The sequence below is a fragment of the Lucilia cuprina genome, chromosome X, assembly GCF_022045245.1.
Source record: "Lucilia cuprina isolate Lc7/37 chromosome X, ASM2204524v1, whole genome shotgun sequence".
NCBI lineage: Eukaryota > Metazoa > Arthropoda > Insecta > Diptera > Calliphoridae > Lucilia > Lucilia cuprina.
The window spans coordinates 9,853,730-9,877,854 of NC_060949.1; the positions used below are offsets into that span (position 1 = coordinate 9,853,730).

The 24,125-nt window shown below is 30.1% G+C and overlaps 1 protein-coding gene across 1 annotated transcript in view; it reads left to right on the plus strand.

Annotated features, from left to right (window-relative positions):
* LOC111687737 overlaps window positions 1-24,125 on the plus strand; it is a 123,185-nt gene that overhangs the window by 95,002 nt on the left and 4,058 nt on the right. The window contains exons 12-16 of the mRNA XM_046953511.1: window positions 2,603-2,761; window positions 2,858-2,983; window positions 3,113-3,280; window positions 23,022-23,303; window positions 23,986-24,123. Of these exons, the coding sequence (XP_046809467.1) occupies window positions 2,603-2,761; window positions 2,858-2,983; window positions 3,113-3,280; window positions 23,022-23,303; window positions 23,986-24,123 (873 nt within the window). The remainder of the gene's footprint in view (window positions 1-2,602; window positions 2,762-2,857; window positions 2,984-3,112; window positions 3,281-23,021; window positions 23,304-23,985; window positions 24,124-24,125) is intronic.

Genomic DNA, 24,125 nt, shown 5'->3' on the forward strand with positions numbered 1-24,125 from the left:
GGGGTACAATATTAGCTTCTACTTCCTAAAAAAATAAAATAATTAAAATTTAATTTATTAATTTATTGTTTTTAATCAATAAAAACATTACCTTTCATGAACATTTTTTAAATAACTTGGAATTAAACCATCTATAAAGATTGGAAATTACGAGCCATGGTTTATTTTTAAAATTATTTACAGTCACTAACACTAATACTGCAATACTATTTTTCTCTTCTAATTAAGGAGTTATACACGTTCAAAAAATATCTACTTAGGTTTAATATCTTGGGAACGGCATGCTCAATATTAAGAATATTAGAATCATATGATAGGTCATAGAAAGACCTGATGTTAATAACTAAAAAAGTACCTATAATTAGAATAATTAAATACAAAGCTATATGAAAATTAATAAAATTATATTTATTTAAAAAAGGTGGGTTTAAAAATATCTGATTTCAATATTAAATATCTTCAATTCAATTCAATTTCGTGTCGAGTGACCCAAGACAAAAACTAATTTATGTATAAAACAGTAGTTTTAATTTCAATATAATGATTCCAAATAGCGTTTGAATACTTTAAGTAAAAATTTTAATGTATTTTGTTTTTGTTACGATAATGAAATACAAATAAAACTTTAGCTCAAAGTGATCATACGTAATCTAGAAACAGGACCTAAACGCGCTAATAGTTTAAAAAATATTGAAAGATAAGATTTAACTCAAATAAATCTAAATAGGTTAAAAATGCAATGTTCATCAAATGAAAGACGAAACGTACAACTTGAAAAAGTCTTTAAATGCTTATAACTCCTAAACCAATAAAGATAAAGACAATGGAAATGGAAGCCGTTTAGAGTTGTTAACTTATTCCTCAAATAGTATATTAATGTAAAATATGACAACTCACTTTTTAATTTAATTTATATAATCCTTGAAGATAATTACTTTTTGGTATATATTTAATAAACTTCGCCAATTAACAAAACCTTATTAAATGTTTATTAACAGTTGACTTTTAACACATCACTGTCATATTGTTTTTTATTACTTTATCACATTATAATTACACTATTTTTCTATGAACTTTAAATTCAATAACTCATTTAAGTTTAACAATGAATAATTAAAACTAAACATGACTGGACAAAACATCACTGAACTTAGCAAAATTTCTGCATTATTTATTTTTATTTTTTTCGCGTTCACGCTAAAAGATGGAGTATTTATATTTTTTTGTTTTTGTACTCTTCTTACTTTCATCCGGAAGTAACCTAAAACTATACTTTCAGATGGCGAAAACTAAAAATCAATGTATTTTGTTTTTGTAAAATGTGTGCTCTCGTCTGACAATCGTCCAGAAGTGACTAAAATCCACACTTCCAGATGAATAAAATACAACATTAATGTAAAAACTCTTCAAACTCCTTCCAGAAGTGACATAAACATACAAATAAAAAAGATACAAATTAGGAAACAATGTATTTTGTTATTGTAAAATGTGTGTTCTCACCCAACTCTCATACAGAAGTCACTAAAACGTATACTTCCAGATGAAAAAAGTTCAGCAGTCATGTTTTTTTGTTTAAGCAAAATGGATGCACTCTTCTAACTATCATCCGGAAGTAACTTAAAAGTGTATTTCTAGAAGACGAAAATTCGAAATCAATGTATTTTGTTTTTGTAAAATGTGCGTTCTCGTCTGACAATTGTCCAGAAGTGTTTCTGACGTGGCGTCTGGGGTGATGCGCAATAGTTTTGTCTTCTAAATGTTTGTTTGTAATAGTTTTCACACACAAATACTATTTTATTTACAAAAAAAGGAAAAAAAAACAGAAAAAGTAACTGTTTTATTTTTCTTTGTTTCTTTATTTTGATTTTTTTTAAAACTTTACCTACAAAGTAAGTCACTAATGAAGTATTTAATGGTAATCATTGTAAGCAAATATTTTGCTGGGTATTATTATAAAGGTCTTCGTTGAGAAATTTAAAATGATATTTATTTAATTATATTACTGATTTTTAATTGCATATATTACGAATATCCGTTATTTACCAAACATCTTAAGAGATGTTTGGCAAGTTTTATTTCTATTTTATCATATTATTAAAATAAAAACTTTTATTCGTCATCATTAATACTTAATCGACTACTCGAATAAAAAAATATTGTAAATTTTTTTTGAACAATTTTAAACACAATAAATTGACAACCCTACTTTTAAAGATTTGAATATTTCTTTCTGTGAATTTCGAAGAGTGAGTATCGGATTAATGTAACATTAATTTTTTTTAAACCAATCCATTTAAAGCGAATAATTCCACGCCAAACCGAAGTCGATTAACTGTCGATTTTAGGACAATTTAATTGTTTAAACACAATATTGGTTTATGATTTATCACAAGCTCCAAATTCAACACTAATAAGTTTGAAGCTGTATTTACATGAGTCTGAAACTTGTGAAATCAGATTACATTTAAATTTGTAATGATTAAAATGTATTGAATTTTTAGCTTTTCAGTCGATACGTTACTTATACTAATCCGACTCACACTGCTCGAAATTTGAAAAGATTTATATACTAATTTTATACATTCATTTTGTTACATTAAAGAAAGAAAAGTTTGTAAAACTTTTGGACCAATTACACAATTCATTACGAATTGATTTATCAATGTATCGCAATAATTTCCCCGCATCTAGTCAAGAGAAGCTAATGGATTTGAAATCGACTGTGGATCTTTTGACCAGTATAACATTTTTCCGCATGAAAGTAAGTAATTGATAATAATCAATAATCACAAGGGATAATATTGTTATTAAAATTGTTAAATGTGTCCTTTTTATTAAAATATATAAATTATTTAAGGTACAAGAGTTATCAAGTCCACCGAGAGCAAGTACAGTCGTCAAAGATTGCGTCAAAGCTTGTCTTAGATCCACTTATCAATTCCTTTTCGAGAACTGTTACGAATTATATAACAGGGAATTTCAGGTAAGACTGATTGGTACCATTATTCTTTTCGAACAACAAACTATTCAACCGATATCACAAACTGGTTATGAAATTATTTATATCGAAGTAATTATGTATGTGCATTTCATTAAATTTTACTTTTAAAAGGTGGATCCAAACGAAGCCAAACGTGAATCTGACGACCACGGACCAAAATTGGATAGTGTGGATTTTTGGCATAAGTTAATTGCATTAATAGTGTCAGTGATCGATGAAGACAAAAATAGTTATGGAACTGTACTGAATCAATTTCCCCAAGAGCTCAATATAGGACAGGTACGTCATATTAATGTATATACATACATATATTTCTGTAGATTAAAAATATATTTTTAATTACCCAAGAAAAACTTCGCTACTAATGACTAACTTTGTAGGTCAAAACAAAACACACAAAAAAAACAGTTACTTCATAAACTGTGTTCAAATTTGTTTAAGGCGATTGATCTCTGTAAGTGACCAGACGTATTCTGTGCACTTATTATTTTTCTCAGTTAAAATTTAAAAACAAAAAAAAAAATTCAAAAATTTAAACAAAAAAAATATCTACCAAAAACAATTACATTGTGCTTGCACATTGAAAAAAATAAACAAAAAAAATTTTTTTTGAGGCAAAAACAATAAACATTATTAACAAATTTTTGTTAACAAAAACAATTCTACACAAGATTAAAAAAAACAAATCTTAAGAATGTCTAGTAAAAGTGACAGTGAAGACAGTGTTATGAACTGGCAAGTGATGACTAGTAGCAAACGTAAAAAAAGCAATAAATATAAGCAATATACATGAAAAAACATTTGTTTTCACACTTATCAGCTAAAGAATGAACGAGCTTATAGAGTAGTTCTCAAGGGACTCCATCATACTACCTCGGATGTAGATATTAAAGCTGAACTTTTAGCATTGGGTCATAAATTCAGAAGCGTTACTAACATTAGAAGCCAAATAACAAAGCAACCATTGCCAATGTTCTTCGTCGATTTGGATCCTTCTCCAAACAATAACAAAATATATGAAGTAAGGTATATTAATAGTGCTGTTGTTAAAATTGAACCTCAACGCAAAACAAATGACATTGTACAGTGCCACCGTTGTCAAGAATATGGTCATACAAAATCATATTGTAAAAAACCATTTGTTTGTGTGAAATGCGGAATGGATCATCCAACCGCTGAATGTACCAAATCTAAAGATGCTCCACCTAAATGTATTCATTGTTTACAAAGTCATACGGCTAATTATAAAGGCTGTCAAATTTATAAAGCCTTAAGACAAAGACTAAATAATAATTATCGAAATAGTCGACAACCTAATTTCATAAATAATAACTTTAATAATATTCCTGCACATTCCACATATTCTGAAGTATTAAAACAGAACAATAATAAAACCCAAGAAAGTGAATCCAGCGCAATAAAAAATATTGAAAATATGTTTAGTCAACTCATGAACATGTTGTCTCTTTTAACAACCAAATTATGGAAATAAATCTCAGAATAGCAGTATGGAACGCCAACGGTATTTCGCAAAAATTTAACGAAATAGAACTTTATCTTAAAACAAAATATATCGATATATTTTTAATTTCCGAAACTCATCTTAACAGGAAATCTCATTTTAAAATAAGGGGATATGACTTAATTACAGCAAATCATCCAGATGACAGATGTCACGCTGGAGCAGCCATACTAATAAAATCAACTATTAGTTATGAAATATCCGAAGAGAAAAGAAAACCATTAATTCAAGCTGCCGGTTTTAAAATAAAATGCAACAACAACGATATTTCTATATATTCAATATATCTTCCACCCAGACATAACGTATATTATCAAGATTTTGAAAACTTTTTTAATCAAATTGGTAATCGATTTTTAGAGGCATGAGTTTTCAATGCTAAACACCCATGGTGGGGTTCTAGGTTAGTAAATCCAAAAGGACGTGAATTATATAAATGCATATCAAAATGCCATTTCTCCACATTATCTGCAGGCCGACCCACGTACTGGCCAACTGACCCCAATAAAATTCCAGACCTCTTAGATTTTGCCGTATTCAGTGGTATTTCAAGAACATCGTTAGATATTGTGAATGATGATGACATTGATTCAGACCATACAGCATTAATAATAAATCTTAATTCAAATATTAAAGTTGTTGATAAAAATATTAAGTTACTCTCACCTAAAACAGATTTAAACTCTTTTGGTTATTGGATAGAAAAAAATCTTAATTTAAATAGTTCAATTAAAACTTGTGAGGAACTAGAGGAATCTGTTGAAATGTTTACTAATTTAATTCACGAAGCTGCCTTTCTATCAACACTATCTCCTACACAAAATATATCTAATGGGACAAATGTATACGTTTCCCAAGAGATAAGGGATCTCATCCGAAATAAAAGAAGACTGCGGGGTATATGGCATCGTTCCCGAAATCCAAGAGATAAAACAATTCTTAATTTAGCAATTAAAATTTTAAAAGAGCGACTATCCGAGCATAAAAATAAAGAGATTGGAAATTATCTTAACAAATCAAAAGTAAATGCAAAAAATAGTGAGCACAATCTTTAGAGTGCAACTAAATACTTAAAACGTCCAATTAAAAGAAACATTTCAATAAAAGACTTAAATGGAATTGGAACAGAACGGATAAAGATAAGGCAACAACTTTTTCAAAATATTTAGTGGAAAGTTTTAAACCATTCTTGTTCAATCAAAAAAAAATTCGTAAATTAAGTCTTTTTTAGATGTTGCTTGCCAAATGCATTTGCCAATAAAACACTTTACGCCTTCGGAAGTTACACAAGAAATTTTGAAGCTAAATAACCAAAAGTCTGCTGGATATGATAATATTGACCCTTTTGTACTAAAAAAACAAGTAGGAAAGTATAGTCGGGCATGGCCGACCATATAATACCCTACACCATGAGTATATTTTTAAAATTTTTACTTTTTATAAAGAAACTTTTATGTTGAATATCTTTCCAAAATATTTAAGCAATTTATTGAAAAAAAAAACTAAAATTTCTAAATGAGGCTTTATATAGGTCAAATTGGGCCGATCCTCGGTAAATTTGGGAAAAGGATATATTTTTAAATAACAGTTAGTTTTGTTGAGTTTCATTACGATACAAATGGTTACAAGTCAATTATAGACGTTTTAGACATTTTTTGAAGGGGGGTTTGTATGGGGGCTAGGGTCAAATATAGGCCGATCCTTACGAAAATCTGCAGTGTCATAAATACTTATGTAAAACTTATTTATGCCAATTTTTAGAGAGATAATAGAATATTTGACGTAATTATGGCATAAAAAGTTCAAATCGGGAGGTACGGTTGTATGGGGGCTAGGTGAAATAATGGACCGATTTCAACCATTTTCAATAGGCTTCGTCCCTGTGCCAAAAAAACATGCTTGGTCCAAATTTCATCAAATTATCTTGAAAATTGCGGCCTGTACCTTGCGCACAAGGTTTACATGGACAGCCAGCCAGCCAGCCGGACAGACGGACGGACGGACATGTCTTAATCGACTCAGAAAATGATTCTGAATCGATCGGTATACTTTAAGGTGGGTATTGGACCAATATTTTTGTATGTTACAAACATCAGCACAAACGTATAATACCCTCCCCACTATAGTGGTGTAGGGTATAATTACCTAAAAAAGGAATAATCTTTCTGTCGATGATATTTAATTCTATCTTAAGACTTCAGCATTTCCCTATTCAATGGAAATGTGCTGAAATTATTATGATACACAAAACACATAAGCCTGAGAATAATGTGTCATCTTATAGACCTATAAGTCTCCTATCAACCTTTTCTAAAATATTTGAAAGATTGTTTCTAAAAAGATTATTACCAATTTTAGAGGAAAATTCTATAATACCTGATCACCAGTTTGGTTTTCGCCATAAACACGGCACACCGGAACAGTGTCACCGAATAATAAAAGAAATTATGAGAGCATTGGAAGAAAAAAAGTACTGTTCGGCCGTATTTTTAGATATACAGCAGGCATTCGACAGAGTTTGGCACTGTGGATTACTTTACAAAATCAAAACAATCTTACCCTCACCTTATTATTTAGTACTAAAATCTTTTTTAAATGAACGCTACTTTTATGTAAGAGTAAACAATGAAATTTCAAACTACTGCAAAATTAAAGCAGGAATACCACAAGGCAGTGTACTAGGACCGATGTTGTATACAATATTTACCTCAGATATGCCTTGTTCGAGTGACGTTACGGTAGCCACTTATGCTGACGATACTGCCTTTTTGGCAATAAGTACGTCGGCAATAGAAGCATCTAATTTAATTCAAAATCAAATTGACAACTTGCAGACATGGCTAAATTATTGGAATATAAAAGTAAATGAACAAAAGTCTAATCATGTGACATTCACTTTAAGACGTGATGATTGCCCAGCTATACTTATGAATGGCTCTCAAATCCCAAAAAGTAATCATGTAAAATATCTAGGAATGCATTTAGATAGGCGACTAACGTGGAAAAACCATATAAAATCAAAAAGTAAAAAAAATGTACTGGCTGTTAGGTTCAAAATCTGAATTAAGTTTAGAGAATAAATTACTGCTTTATAAATGTATTATAAAACCCATATGGACTTATGGCATTCAACTTTGGGGTACAGCAAGTAACTCCAACATTGAAATTTTACAAAGATTTCAATCAAAAGTGTTACGAATGATTGTCGCAGCACCATGGTATATTACGAATAAAGCAATACATAAAGATTTGGATATTTCGTATGTTAAAGATGAAATAAAAAATTTTAGTAACAGATATGTTCAAAGGTTAAGCGATCACGTTAATCCGTTGGCCATTTCATTACTAGATGAAACTGAAACTATCAGGAGATTGAAAAGAATCCATGTTTTAGACCTCCCATTTAGGGAATAAACTATTATTTGTTTTCGAATATTTTGCGCATACACTTGTAAATTTATGTAAATATTATTTTTATACTTAATATGTAAATAATTATCTAAATACATATGCTTGTAGATTATGTTATTGATTACACTGGTAATTAATAACTTATGTGAATTTTTATAAATTATCAAATTTGCTTAATGTTCTAGAATAGATTGCAAATAAAGAATTTGATTAAAAAAAAATTTGTTTAAACACTGTTTATTTTTCAAGAATGCAAACAAATTTTGTTTATATCCTTCTCACGAATGTGAAAGGTACAAAAGAGTATTTTTGTGTGAAAACCATTATTTTACAATTTAATATAACAGCTAAGCGATGATATTTTTTCAATTTTTTCTTAAATATTAGTTCTATAAATAAATAACTCAATTTACAAAACAAATTATTAGCAGCCAAATAATTCGTTTGAGACATCACGAACAAAAAAATACTTCATATTTGGTTTATTCTACAAATAATTATTTAATTTTATGTTAGCCGGATAATAATCGTAAAATTATAATTTAAATAATTTTGATTTTGGTAATTATTACTCATACGTTCATGAACTAGTGTATTACTGAAGAACTTATAATAAATACTTAGGAAGAACAACAATGTTTCTGAAAACTGGCGATAAATTAATTCCAAGATTTCTATTCAAGAATCAGAAATCGCCATTTTAAAAGTGAGTAAATCAGAACTTAAAATGTTGTTATAAAAATCATTGAATAAATGTTCCTTATTATAGAACAATAATTAAAAACCTAACAAAGGAAGAAAAAAATGTTTAAAATATACAGTAATTTTAGTGTTAAAAAATAAGAATTCAATACTCGCCTTTGATTAATCTTATCTCAGGATTTCTTGAACGGCTGACTACTTTTTTCAATAGATAAATGAAGCAAGTTTTCAAAGAGTATTTCGAAAATTGTCAACATTGTTTATGTCGTGGTTAAAAAGTATGATTAATTCCCAGCAAAAAATCTTAAAATTTTTGTAATGATCAATCAGTGGGATTTGTAGCTAATTATCTAGAGAATCAGTCCAATTATCTAAAGCTTTGAATCATTGTTGATATTAGCATTTTTTTAACGTCGATACTTTTATGTTAAAACTTTTCCAAAAAGTACTATAAAATAACTAGTTAATAGAGCACTGAGAAATAAATACCAAAAATAACTGTAGAAACTGATTTTAACCCGGGAAAGTCGATTAAGCATATTTCTAACCAGTTATTTTTAACCTCTTCGAAGAAAAATAATTAGTTATTCAACCCAAAAGTAAGTACTTCACATTGCTTCAATATTACTAGACTGCTTACCGGGTAAGAAAAGTTTTTCCTTGGTTATATAATATATAATTATATCGTTAATATTTTAAACTTAAAAGTATTTTTTTTTTAATTATGTTTTCTTTGTTTCACATTGTTGTTGAAATAAATTTATAAAATTAAATTTATACATTTAAATTTATAAATATTATAAACAAAAACCATATGATTAAGACACAATCTGATAAGTTGTTGCACAAGAAGAGATGTTGCTACTTTTATATTATCAGCGATAGCGATCGATTTCAATTAGCTCACGAGCGATTTAAATATTTAATTTTTCCGCGAATAAGTCTTTTCGACTCGCGAGTTTAAAAATTAAAATCGTGATAAGAGTTGAAAATTTAAAGAGCGGTAAATAGAATTCGCTCACCATTCGAGTCAAAAACAAGTAAGAGTGCTATATTCGGCTGTGCCGAATATAGCAATATGAAGTATACCCTTCACACTATGGTGAAGGGTATACTTCACCATAGTGTATTTTAAACATAATTGATCTTACAGTCTAGTTTATAAAAACATTAAAAAATTTGAGTTGATTTAAGCCGAATGTTTCGGCGGCGGCTCAAGCAACTAATTATAGTTCGGCGGCGGCTAAGCTCCGACTCGAAGCCGGTCGACTTCGACCTCTGATTCATTGCTGGTAAACATTGACGAGACGTAGATTTTGTTTTTGTTTATCGTAAAAAAAATTGTTTTAAAAAGCACTTGGAAAAAATGTGTGTTAGTTTTAAATTTCAAACTTACATTATTCGCATATAAAATTATTGTACAATAACTCACAATCTACTCTCATACAATTGAAAACGTTTTAAATACTTTTTTCTATTCATTAAAAAATATATTTGCAAAGCAAAAGGGAAAATTATTTTATTTTAACAAAAAATACAAAAAAATACACAGCTGAATAAAACCAAATACATCTACACACACACGTGTACATCTTTTTATACCCTTCACTTTCGTGAGAAGGGTATATATAAGTTTGTCATTCCGTTTGTAATTGCTATAATATAATTTTCCGACCCTATAAAGTATATATATTCTTGATCCTTATAGATAGCGGAGTCGATTAAGCCATGTCCGTCTGTCTATCTGTCTGTCTGTCTGTCTGTCTGTCTGTCTGTCCGTCTGTCTGTCTGTTGAAATCAGTTTTTAGAGGACCCCAGATATCGGCGATGTCTGAATCTTCAATAATTCTATTAGACATGCTTTCGAGAAGATCGCTATTTAAAATCAGCAAAATCGGTCGGTAAATAACGGAGATATGAGCAAAAATCCGAGACAACCTCTGAAAATTTCATCAAAAAATTGTTAAAAAAGCAAAAACACTGTACATAGAAAAAGATGTACACGTGTGTGTGTAGATGTATTTGGTTTTATTCAGCTGTGTATTTTTTTGTATGTTTGGAATTCAAACATACAAAGTATACACAGCAAAAAAAATATGATTTGCAATTTTTGTTAAAATAGAATAATTTTCCCTTTTGTTTTGCAAATATATTTTTTGATGAATAGAAAAAAGTATTTAAAACGTTTTCAATTATATGAGAGTAGATTGTGAGTTATTGTACAATAATTTTTATGCGAATAATGTAAGTTTGAAATTTAAAACTAACACAAGTTTTTTCCAAGTGCTTTTCAAAACAATTTTTTTACGATAAACAAAAACAAAATCTACGTCTCGTCAATGTTTACCAGCAATGAGTCAGAGGTCGAAGTCGACCGGCCTCGAGTCGGAGCTTAGCCGCCGCCGAACTATATTTAGTTGCTTGAGCCGCCGCCGAAACATTCGGCTTAAATCGACTCAAATTTTTTTAATGTTTTTATTAACTAGACTGTAAGATCAATTATGTTTAAAATACACTATGGTGAAGGGTATATAAGATTCGGCACAGCCGAATATAGCACTCTTACTTGTTCTATATACAGTGTTATTGTTGCTTTTATAATAATTTTTTGATGAAATTTTCAGAGGTTGTCTCGGATTTTTGCTCATATCTCCGTTATTTACCGACCGATTTTGCTGATTTTAAATAGCGATCTTCTCGAAAGCATGTCTAATAGAATTATTGAAGATTCGGATCTCGCCGATATCTGGGGTCCTGATTTCAACAGACAGACAGACAGACGGACAGACAGACAGATAGACAGACGGACAGACAGACAGACGGACATGGCTTAATCGACTCCGCTATCTATAAGGATCCAGAATATATATACTTTATAGGGCCGGAAAATTATATTATAGAAATTACAAACGGAATGACAAAATTATATATACCCTTCTCACGAAGGTGAAGGGTATAAAAATGATGGCGAGTTTTGTAATTTTGAACATTAAATAAATTTATATTTATTAGACATAATCAAATTATATATATAACCAAAAATTTCCCATTAAATATATGTATGTACATTAGTGCTATAACCAAAATAAGGCCCTATCTCTATGCGGCAGCCAGTAGTGATCTAATAACGAAAACATTTTTCTTAGGTAATTTCGGTGCAAAAACTTTCCGCGGCAAATCGATTTCTGAAAGCTTTTACAAACATACATATATTACTATTAATTTTATGAAGCTTCTTAAATAATTACCCGTCTGATAAAGATTGGAATCGTAATTAACCACTTTATAAATATTATTACAAATAAATAAAACTCTAACATAAATTCCGGCCTATTAAAATAAAACTAGCGTAATCAAAGGGAGCTTCGCTTCCCTAATCGAAATTAAGTAAATAATTCAGATTATAAAAATATGTATGTAAAAACTATAACGGTAAAATATAGAAAATAAATATAAAAAATAAATAACTAAAGTGAATCCTTCGAACACAGTGAACACTTAAGCCAATTAGACACCACTAATAAAAGCAAGAAACTTTAAGCAGAAAAATTTTAAATAAAACATACCCCGTTCAGACGGTGCAATTATTTGTAATTTAATCAATCATCACTCAACGTACTGAATTACATGATTCGCCATACAAAATGTCTGCTGCGAAAGACACAAGATGTACGTAATTTTTATCGATTATTCAATATTTTAAAATATTGCTTATTGATTAATTTTAATTCAATTAAATTCAATTTTAATTTTGATTTTTAATTTTATTTTAATACACCGGAAATTAATTTATGTTACAGCTTTATTTACGTCTATAATTTTATATGTAACTCACGCTCGCAAGCGAGTTGAAAAACAAATATATGTAAATATCGCTTACGAAGCGAATACAAAAAACAAAATACTAGAATTATAATTTTGCTCGCGAGTTTAAAAATAAAACTTGCGATTTTGTGTTTTATAACGAGCGAAAGCTAGTTTAATAGTAACATAAGTTTCCCTACACAATTTTTGGAGGATCGAATCATATGTAACCCCACCTCACATAAGGTCCCTTTCAGAAATACTTATATCTAACTTGAAAATACTAACTACTGGTATAAAATTCAACCTAAATAAGTTTTATATGATCTTAAATGTCTTTATCAAATTTCATGATATATTATATTCATGCTAGTATTCACAATCGCAAATGAACTAAGAACATCAAAAATATAAATATTTTATGGCAAAATTGGTACGATGGTACTTTTTTTGATACTATACTCCCGAGTCTATTTGATACTTTCAGGTCCACAATCTCAATTATTATCTTTTAACCGATAGTAAATCTGTCTACAACTTTTGTACGAGAACTTTCAATACAATATTCAATATTCGACTACGCCGAATTTTATATGCCCACCTTAAAATTATATGCCGTAAATGGAATGCTCTCATATAAACTGTAATGTGCATTAATTTAGTTTTATGAAGGGGGCCTTATATGGGGGGAAGGGCCAATATTTTTGTATGTTACAAACATCAGCACAAACGTATAATACCCTCCCCACTATAGTGGTGTAGGGTATAACAAACCTTACTTAAGTATATGAAATATTTCTGAAAATTTTCAACTCTCTAGCTCTTTTCGATCGGACTCTACCGTGCTTTAACAGACATACCGATGGACAGTCTTAGAATTTAATATTAAGGACCCAGAATATATATACTTTTATGGACATTTTGATGTGTAAAAAAGAGATTATTAATATGGGTGTAAAAGCTTCTTTGAATTTTCAAATACTTTTCTAAAAATATTCTGGCACTTATTCTCGAAAATGCAACATCAACTAAAGGTTCTAGAAAACAGACAAAATGTTAAAAAAAAACAAAAACCCTGAGACAAAGTTAGAATCTTCGAACGGATTAATCAGCCTTGAACTCATGTTTTCTCCATCACATCTGAGATTTTAGATATTATGTCCTTACTTTTGAGAAAACGACATCTGTGTCCCTTTTCTAGACGTTGTCAGCTCTAATACAACTTTATTTGTAAAATGTTGTATGCCATCTGAAAGTAAGAAAAGTATACTTTGATCTCTGGGCTAAAAATTTCGTTAACATGAATTTCTAAATTTATCCTTGTATAATAATAAATGTGACCTGATTTTCAATAAGATCGGATTTATTAAAATATAACAAACTAAAACAGCCCTTGGTGCTTCGCTACCCAATAGAAATACAAATAAAAAACAAGTAAGAATGTTATATTCGGTCAAGCCCGACTATATAATACCCTACACCACAGTGTATTTCGCGGAATAATTAGTTTCCTTCTAAGTTTTTAATTAAATATTTTAAAATTAAGAAGTACTTAAGCCCTCACGCCACGCCACGGCTTATTCCAAGGGAGAGTAAATATGTTATTTCGCATATTCGATGTCTGTAAAAAATATATTTAAGGTTAAATATAAAATTTAAGCAATTATTAAACTTTATCGTTTCTAAGTCATCAAGGCTGGTATAAAACTTGGTTTGGCAGGTTTTTGTCCAGATACGAGTGTATTAAACACAATTATGGACTTAAATGCCCTATTCGGCGATGTAAACCATTTACAAAAGGCTTCGTCTCTGGTACAATAGAAGATCGAGTGCCAAATTTTATTGAATTATCTTCAAAATTGCGACCTGTAGTTTGATTACAAGTTTTAAAAGCCCTATTCGAGGGGTTCAGTTGTATGGGGTCTAGGAGAAATAATAGACCGATCTTAACCATTTTCAATAGGCTTCGTCCCTGGGACAATATAAGATTATGTACCAAATTTTATTGAATTATCTTAAAAATTGCGATCTGTAGTTTGATTACAAAGTTTACATGGACGGACAGACGGATGGACATCGCTAAATCGACTCAGAAAATGATTCTAAGCCGATTGGTATACTTTAAGGTGGGTATAGGACCAATATTATTGTGCTAGTCCATTGACTCGCTAGTCCGACAAAATTTTAGGGCTCTAATTGTTATATTATATTTCGCGCACCTGAAATTTCAAAATAAATAGTATTACTTATTCCAGACAAAAAAGAATACGCTGTGAAAATTTTAAGAAAATCTGTTAAGCCGTTTAGTAGTCTATAACGTTATATAAACATATATAAACATACAAACACACATTCGTTATACCCTACACAACTTTAGTGGGTGATTGTGCTGATGTTTGTAACACACAACTATATTGATCCTACCTTAAAGTATACCAATCGACTCAAAATCATTTTCAGAGTCGATTAGTCGATTGTAATCAAACATCAGGTCGCAATTTTGAAGATAATAATTGAAATTTGGTACATGAAATTCTATTTTCCCAGGGACGAAGCCTATTGAAAATGGTTGACATCGGTCCATTATTTCACCTAGTACAACTGAACCCTTGTAATCAAACTGCCGGATATAATTCAATGAAATTTTGGCACAGGATATTTCATTGTACCGTAGACGAAGTCTATTGAAAATAGTTAATTATTTCACCTAGGCCCAAATCAAGTGATCCCGCCAAATAGGGCATTTATGTTCATAATTATGTTTAACTAGCTAAAACCCGGTGTGCTTCACTACCTGAATCGAAATTAAATACATAATAATCAAAAACAAGTAAAAGTGCTATATTCGGCTGTGCCGAATCTTATATACCCTTCACCATAGTGTATTTTAAACATAATTGATCTTACAGTCTAGTTAATAAAAACATTAAAAAAATTTGAGTCGATTTAAGCTGAATGTTTCGGCGGCGGCTAAAGCAACTAAATATAGTTCGGCGGCGGCTAAGCTCCGACTCGAAGCCGGTCGACTTCGACCTCTGATTCATTGCTGGTAAACATTGACGAGACGTAGATTTTGTTTTTGTTTACCGTAAAAAAAAATTGTTTTAAAAAGCACTTGGAAAAAATTTGTGTTAGTTTTAAATTTCAAACTTACATTATTCGCATAAAAATTATTGTACAATAACTCACAATCTACTCTCATATAATTGAAAACGTTTTAAATACTTTTTTCTATTCATCAAAAAATATATTTGCAAAACAAAAGGGAAAATTATTTTATTTAAAAAAAAGATGCAAATCATATTTTTTTGCTGTGTATACTTTGTATGTTTGAATTCCAAACATACAAAAAAATACACAGCTGAATAAAACCAAATACATCTACACACACACGTGTACATCTTTTTCTATGTACAGTGTTTTTGTTGCTTTTTTAACAATTTTTTGATGAAATTTTCAGAGGTTGTCTCGGATTTTTGCTCATATCTCCGTTATTTACCGACCGATTTTGCTGATTTTAAATAGCGATCTTCTCGAAAGCATGTCTAATAGAATTATTGAAGATTCAGACATCGCCGATATCTGGGGTCCTCTAAAAACTGATTTCAACAGACAGACAGACAGACGGACATGGCTTAATCGACTCCGCTATCTATAAGGATCAAGAATATATATACTTTATAGGGTCGGAAAATTATATTATAGAAATTACAAACGGAATGACAAACTTATATATACCCTTCTCACGAAAGTGAAGGGTATAAAAAGTATTTATTCAGTTACTAATTTCTCTTGATGACAATATATTTCTTACTTGCTAAAATTTAATATATACTTTTATTCTTAAAAAAATAATTCTTATTTTTGATTTTGATTTTGAAAATTCTAGCCACAATAGTTTAGAGATGCCAAGCAAATTATTGCATGTTCGCCAATTTCTATCTATGAAAAATTTGATTTATTTGATGTATTAAAACCCCCATTATTTTCCAAAAGTTCAAATGTAGATTCTAGCTGTAATAGTTTCTTAGATATATGATTTTTCCATTTAATTCCTGTGCGAGCTTCTAGCTGTAATAGTTTCTTAGATATACGATTTATTCCATTTAATTCCTGTGGGAGCTTCAAGCTCCACAGACGAAAGTCCGCCCTTTTTTCTCCAAAATGTTCAGATGAATATTAAAGTAATTTATGCAAAATTTAATGAATCTAGTTCAAGTAAAACTTGATTTTTTGTAAAAAATAAACATAAAAAGGTAAATGTTCATGAAAAAATTACATTATGAATGAATGAATGAATCTTTTGTAAATAACTTATTAAGTTATAACTCAATGGCTTTTAATACTATTACAATTTGTTTAATATATCAGAATTATATTTCGCATGGAACCTAAATTTACATATAAAACGTTTCATATTAAAAAATATTTAAAATTATTATTTATATAAGCACAATATTTATATGTTCGTTTATATTTAGCATTTTGATCCGTAAAATTTTTTTTATCTCATTTTAAAATATTTATTTAATAACACAAAAACTTAAAAGGGAATCACAATTTGATATAATGAAAGCTACAGCCCTATTTCATTATTTCGTCTTCTTCTTTGTATTTTATTTCTTCTGTTTTATTGCAAGAAATTTTATTATTTTAAAATTTTATTCAGATCGACGATGTATTCCTCAAATTAACCACCTTCGAGGGAGTAAAATTAACAATTTTAGATGTAGATTTGAATAATTGCGATTTTACTATTTTACCAATGTTTTACTAAATTTCTGTGATTTAACTTTTTTCGTTAATTCTTTACATACAATATTTTTTTCTGTGTATAAAAAGTGAGAGTGCTATATTCGGCTGTGCCGAATCTTAAATACCCTCCACTAGCAAGTTTCTTTTTATTAAAGCCCATTTAACTATCTAATTTTTAGATAACTCGGCAAACGTTTTGTTTCCTTAATGAGGGTACTAAAATTTATTACTAGTGTGGAACTAATTTTGATTAGGTAAAGAAAAATTTATGTTGAGTACGGATGCCAAAAAAATTAGCAGAATGATCAGTGATTTTTACGACATAAATATTTATAATGAACTAAATTCGTTTGAGTGATTTTTGAAACGATGACTGTAAATCAGAAGTATGATCAATATTAGGTCAGTTCGAATATATTTTAGCAGAATAATCTATTTATACACAGAACATATTATTGTCGACTTTCATCAAAATATTATCATTTAATAGTGAATTATGTGGTATTCAATGATTTGGTGGTACTTAAGTTTACTTTTCCGGTTGTGGGGATAAATACCACTGTAACCTTTCTCCATATTTTAGGAATTTATCCTTTTTCAGGCTGCTCCTAAATATCATTATTAGCCATTGCATGATGGTGGTGATGGATTTCTGGAGTAGTGTCAAGACTGTTCCATCTTTCCATGGAGATTTATAGAGCTCGAAAGGTGACACCGCCCATGAAATGTTCCAATGGAACTGACCGGTTCTGATCCCTCTTCGCTTTATTAAATAGATTCCTGAATTTGTTTCTTAGCTGTAGTAGTTTAGGATTACAACATGGTTGCCGGAATTTCCCAGGATAGATAATCTACTGAGTCGTTCAAGTCTTCTGTACCAGGTATTCCAATTTCTGTAGGTTTCAAACAGATTACTGAATTTGACCCAGTCGGTTTTTCTAAGATTTCTAAAGGGGTTTTCCCTAGCCAGCCTGTGTGATACTCTCCAATCAAGAATTCGGCCTGAATCCTTGATTGATGTGATCACATGCCTACTCTGGTTTAATTCCATCGTCTCTGGCCTGACCTTCACAACAGTAGAATTTAGCATGTGGTAGGTATGTTTATGCGCAAACTCTTTTCTCTAGTGGTCATAACGGAGAGAGCGTTTGTAACCCGCCAACCCTTTCCGTGCCTGTCCTTTTTTGTCTGTTTTTCGTCTCCCCTAACAGAGTTTCTCTTTGCAGGGTCTCAATTTACAAGGTCATGGGCCCCCGGATTTTGTCCGTTTTCCTCCGCATTTTGCGGCTCAGAATCAGATCAGAAACCCAAACCACAGTCCCGGACCGACATAAAAAAAGAAGGGGAAGATTTGGCAGTCGCCTTAACTAAGAGAACAGACGCTACCAAATTGAAGTCATGATCGCTAGGCGACCGAAGATGGTTATTTACCCCACAGCAGCTCTCAATAGAAGACAATGTTCTCAGGTTTGTCCTTGACTAACATATAGACGACTATATCGTCAACGATTATATGGGCGACAATATTGTCAACTTTATCATCAACGATTTTATGGGTGATAACATTGTCTACTTGGTCGTCAACGTCTTTATGGTCGACAATAGCCTTTACTTTGTCGTCAGCAATATTAGAAAATGTGTATTTCAAAATGTATTTTGGACAACTCATCTAGCCTTAACTAAAATAATTTAAATATTTTGATATAAATGTCTACATTGTTCACGTTTTAAAAAGCAAAATCTTACCAAAATTGTAAAAATTTTACCTATTTTAGATTAAATTTAAATAGAGTTTTATTAATTACATTTCAATAATACTTATGTTTTTTTTTGAGTTGTGTCTTTTTTCGTATCACGGTTATTTTACCGTTATTTTTAATCAGCAAAATCGGTCCATAAATACCGGAGCGAAACAACCTCTGAAAAACTCATAAACAATTAAGAATTTTTTATTCATGCTCAGACAAAAATTGCAAAAATACAAGTAAGAGTTCTATATTCAGTTGTGCCGAATCTTATATAACCTTCAACATGATGTGTTAAAAAACAGTCTGTACGAATTTTATTACAAAAAAAATCAAAAAATACCAATTGCAAAACGGTAAGGTACCAAAAAGTCCCATTTTATGGGTTCTCACTTAATCCAGACTCTACATACTTAATTTCATGTTTATAGGTTCAATATTATATATGTAAATTTCAAAAAGCACCTTTTGAAGAATAAAAAAGTATAAAAAAGTCCACTTTTATGGGTTCCCACATAATCCAGGCTCTACACAATTAATTTCATGTTTCTAGGTTCAATATTATAGAAAATTCAAAAAGTACCTTTTGTAGAACGAAAAAGTACCAAAAAGTCCCTTTTATGTGTTTTCGCCTAATCCGGTCATATATTTCAAGGTTCAATGTTATAGAAAAAAGTCCCCTTTTATAGATTCTTACCTACATACTTAATTTCATGTTTCTAATTAATAACACGTAACGTGATATTCATTCTTTGCTTTGTGTCTATAAACAAGAAATCACAATAACAAAAAAGATTACAGTTTTATACTGTGATTAGTTTTTGTTTGTTTATTGTTTTACTTATATAAGCCAGTTGGGCTGATTTTAAATAGCTTTATATTCGATCGTATTTTCGATAAATTTATTGAAAATTCGGTTTTCGCAGATATCTGTTTATTGTTGTTATTGCCTACCTATAATAATGAACATGAAATTATGTAAAGCCCGGATTAGACGAGAACGCATCAGAGGGAATTTGTTGGTACTTTTTAAATTTTTTATAATATTGAACCTAGAAAAATGAAATCAAGTATGAAGAGTCGGAATTAGGTGAGAACCGAAAAAGTGAACTTTTTGGTATTTTTTTTTGTTTTTTAAAAGGTACTTTTTGAATTTTCTATAATATTGAACCTAGAAATATGAAATAAAGTAACTAGAGTCTGAGTTAGGTGAGAACCCATAAAAGGGAACTTTTGGGTACTTTTTCGTTTTTCAAAAGGTCCTTTTTTCAATTTTCTATAATATTGAGTCTAGAAACATAAAATTAAGCATATTGAGCCCGAAGTAACTGGTGTAAAAGATGACTGGTACTGCCTGCTTTTTTAACACACCATTATGAAAGGTATATAAGATTCGTCTCAGCCGAATATAGAACTCTAACTTGTTCCATAGTAACATGGAGTAGACGACAATTTTCAACAAAATGTTTTGTTGTTTTGTCGTTTACCTCGTAATCATGTATGTTTAATAGAATACAATATTAAAGATTTTATCGCTAAAGTTGTCGCGAATAACTGAATTATATAACGAAATTGAAGACATTGTCGTTGGCCTTTTTCTCGCAACAACGTTTAAGAATCAGTCTTTCATATAGTCAAAAGATATATGCCAACATTCAAGACATAGTCGCACATCTTGTCATTTTGTGATTGATAGGAGACATTTTTAAAGACATTACTGTACTTTTCGCTTATAGTCACAACCACAATTGAGGACTATAACGCTAAAGTGATTATAAACAAAGTTTTTTGTATATGCCACAATGTGCTTATAAAGAAAATCTTATATGTTAATTTTTTTTTTTTTTTGAGAATATAAAAAAATAACACGTAAGAGTGTTATATTCGCCTATGCCTATCTTATATATTATAGGATTAGTTATCGATCCACATTCATTAAAATCGTTAGAAAGATTTCATCGCTATACTCAGATTTTTTAGCCAATAATGATCATATAATTAATTTTTCGTTTTGTGCTTTCGGACGGACAGATCGTCTTATAATTTAATAAGGACACAGAATATATTTTCACCTGAAACGCAAACTTCCCTAACTAACCAAAAATTCAAAATCTATTTTATTGTTGATTCTGATGTATTGCATCAAAACAAATCAAATCAAAATAAAATGACTCCTCCGACCAAAATTAGCGATTAGGCCTATTCTACAAAAACATTTAAATATTAAAGGTAAAAAGTCCTTTTGTCGTTAACGACGAATTCTTACTTTTAGTCAACTTCAGCGATTGGGGACAAAAATGTTTTTTTTTTAACGAATCGTCAACGACAATGTCGTCTACGATCATTTTGCCTACTGGGATGTGCTGTACATATACAGCATATGCTGTACTGAGAATTTAAGGACAAGTATACTCATGTAGATGTTTAGTATATGCTAAATGAGTTTAAAAAGTGCTAAATATAACAACACTGCCTATAAAGCCGGAGGTCCGGTCTTCGCGTCAAAGCAATATGTGCTTTTCAGATGGTCTTTCTGGGCTCATTTCAAAAAAATTGTTTTAACTATTAATTAATTAAAACTAGAATCCATAAAGGAAGCTCCGCTGCCCTAATCAAAATTAAATTCATATTATAAAATATATATGCATATGTAAAACAAGTAAGAAATTATAGTTGGGCGAGGCCGACAATATAATACCCAACACTTGTTACAAAAATAACATGTGATTAGTTTTTATAATCAATCATTTAAGTTGAATTGTACCTTGCCTCATATGTACTTGAGCCATTTATTGTTTAATAAAACTGTGGATATTTAAGTAAAATTTTGATGGTGGCTTCTTATAGGAGTTAGGGACAAATGAGGTCCTATAATTTAAAGTTTTTAAAAGGTTTACAAGCCCTATTCGGGGGTTTAGCTGCTATGTAAAATAATGGACGATCTCAACCATTTTCAGTAGGCTTTGTCCCTGGGACAATAGAAGATCACCAAATTTCATGAAATTATCTTCAAAATTACGACCTGTAGCTTGATTACAAGGTTTACATCGACTCAGAACATGATTCCGATTGGTATACTTTAGAACCAATATTGTTTTGGGTCACAAACATCAGCTTTGAAATTGTAAGTCTTTTAAGCTTTAAAGTCCTTTTGTAAGGACATAAGAGCTGATTATAAAAAATGGGGTATGCATAATTGCTTAAAATGGACTCTAGTTTGACATGCATATCAACTTTTGCATTATAAAATTATATATGATTTAAAATTCTATACATATTTTTAGATGCCCTTAAAATGTCCCCAAGAAACCATTATCCATTAATCACATGTAGCTTACAAATTCTTCCGAAAATCTTAAATTTTGAATAAATCTGGTCCGCATATTGAGGGCAAAGAATAAACAAGACACTAGATTTCGTTTAGTTTTTGTGATATTATGTCTCAAATTTTGGTCGTTCAAAGAAGAACTAAAAATTTCAGATGTGGGACCTGGTAAGGTTATTTGACTATGTTAAGAAATATGTACTTGGTCTTATTTAGAATTGGAAGTATACGCGTATTCAGTTGGTGTATAATAGGGAATTTAGAAAAGAGTGTTTTATAATTTAAACATTTTATTGGAAAACAGGACACTATCATCTGAACAATATAAGTTTATTATAAAGTCGCTTTTATAACATAAAAGAGTATAAAATCATATAAATTTCTAGTTTCTCTATTGTTATGGCAAAACTGCAAATTTACTACTTTTACGCACTTTTATGTTATAAAAAAGTGACTTGAAACGGTATTAAATAGGCGGAACAGTTTCTTCCGAACGGATCACTTTTCATTCACTCAAATTATATCAAATTAGATTGTTTTAAACGTTACGGTTACAATTTGGATAGAAATTATTGGAAGGGTAACTTTCACAATTTCTAACCACAAAAAATCGCCTTGCCTATTAATTATATAGGTTAAACTTTATAGATTAGGATATTATATTTATAATTTTTTACTTGGATACATTTTGAAAACTAGTTATGTCCTAACATGCATATATCCTTGTGAATTGAATAAATTTTCTTTAAATTTCAGCTGTCGGCTGCCACCATGTGGGGCTTGTTCGCTGTTGATATGAAATATGCCCTGGAAGAGCATGAACAGCACCGTTTATGTAAATCATCAGAGTATATGAATTTACATTTTCGTGTCAAGTGGTTGTACAGTAATTACGTTAAAGAAGTGCCACCGCACAAAGGTGCTGTGCCTGAATATCCAGCGTGGTTTGAGCCATTCGTTATGCAATGGCTTAATGAAAACGATGACGTATCTTTAGAGTATCTTCATGGAGCCTTCAATCGCGACAAAAAAGATGGGGTAAGCTAATTGATGCAACCAAAATTATTATAATTTTTAATAGTTTATAAAAAATCTCTTCTTATACGTTACGATATTTATATAAATGGACTATTAGTTATCCGCAGTTGGTGTGGATTTTCCACAATTTAACCTTGACCGATTCATTGAATTGAACCTGCCCTTTCAAAAATATTCCTAAAATGTTAAACATAGAAGTTGGTAGATACAAGTAATTTTTGTAACATAAATTTTTATTGATAATGCAAAAAATTGTGTAGATATTTTGAGAAAAAGTTTTTAGACTTTTCAAAGAGAATTCGTAATAACCAGGGAAACCAAAATAGACTCAGACCTATTTTTTTATACAAACATAATTTCTAATAGCTAAACAATATTTTTTTCAGAATGATACACAGAAATCGGTTGAACAATTTAAAAGTTATTGCAAATTCCCCAGACCTTTATCGTGGCTCACAGTTCATGAATTCGAAATGTGATTAAAAAATTATTTTCTGCGATGCTTTCTCGATTTATAAAAATAATACCATTTTAATAAATTATATACTTAGATATGTTGGATTAAGTTCATATTTTTTCAACTTTTCCACCAATCACAAACACTAAAAAAGTTAGCAGAAAATTATTTCATTTTTTAACTAAAATCTAATTTTTTTCAAAATGTATTTCTTAATTTACATAGTTTCAAAAAAGTAGCGAGCATGCGCTGTTTTCAAACTCGGTGGTTGACGTTTTCACTCAACTGACACAATGTTTCGATGTTGTTAGCAAACTCGAGTGTCCAGATCCTGAAATATGGAAACGTTACATGAGACGTTTTGC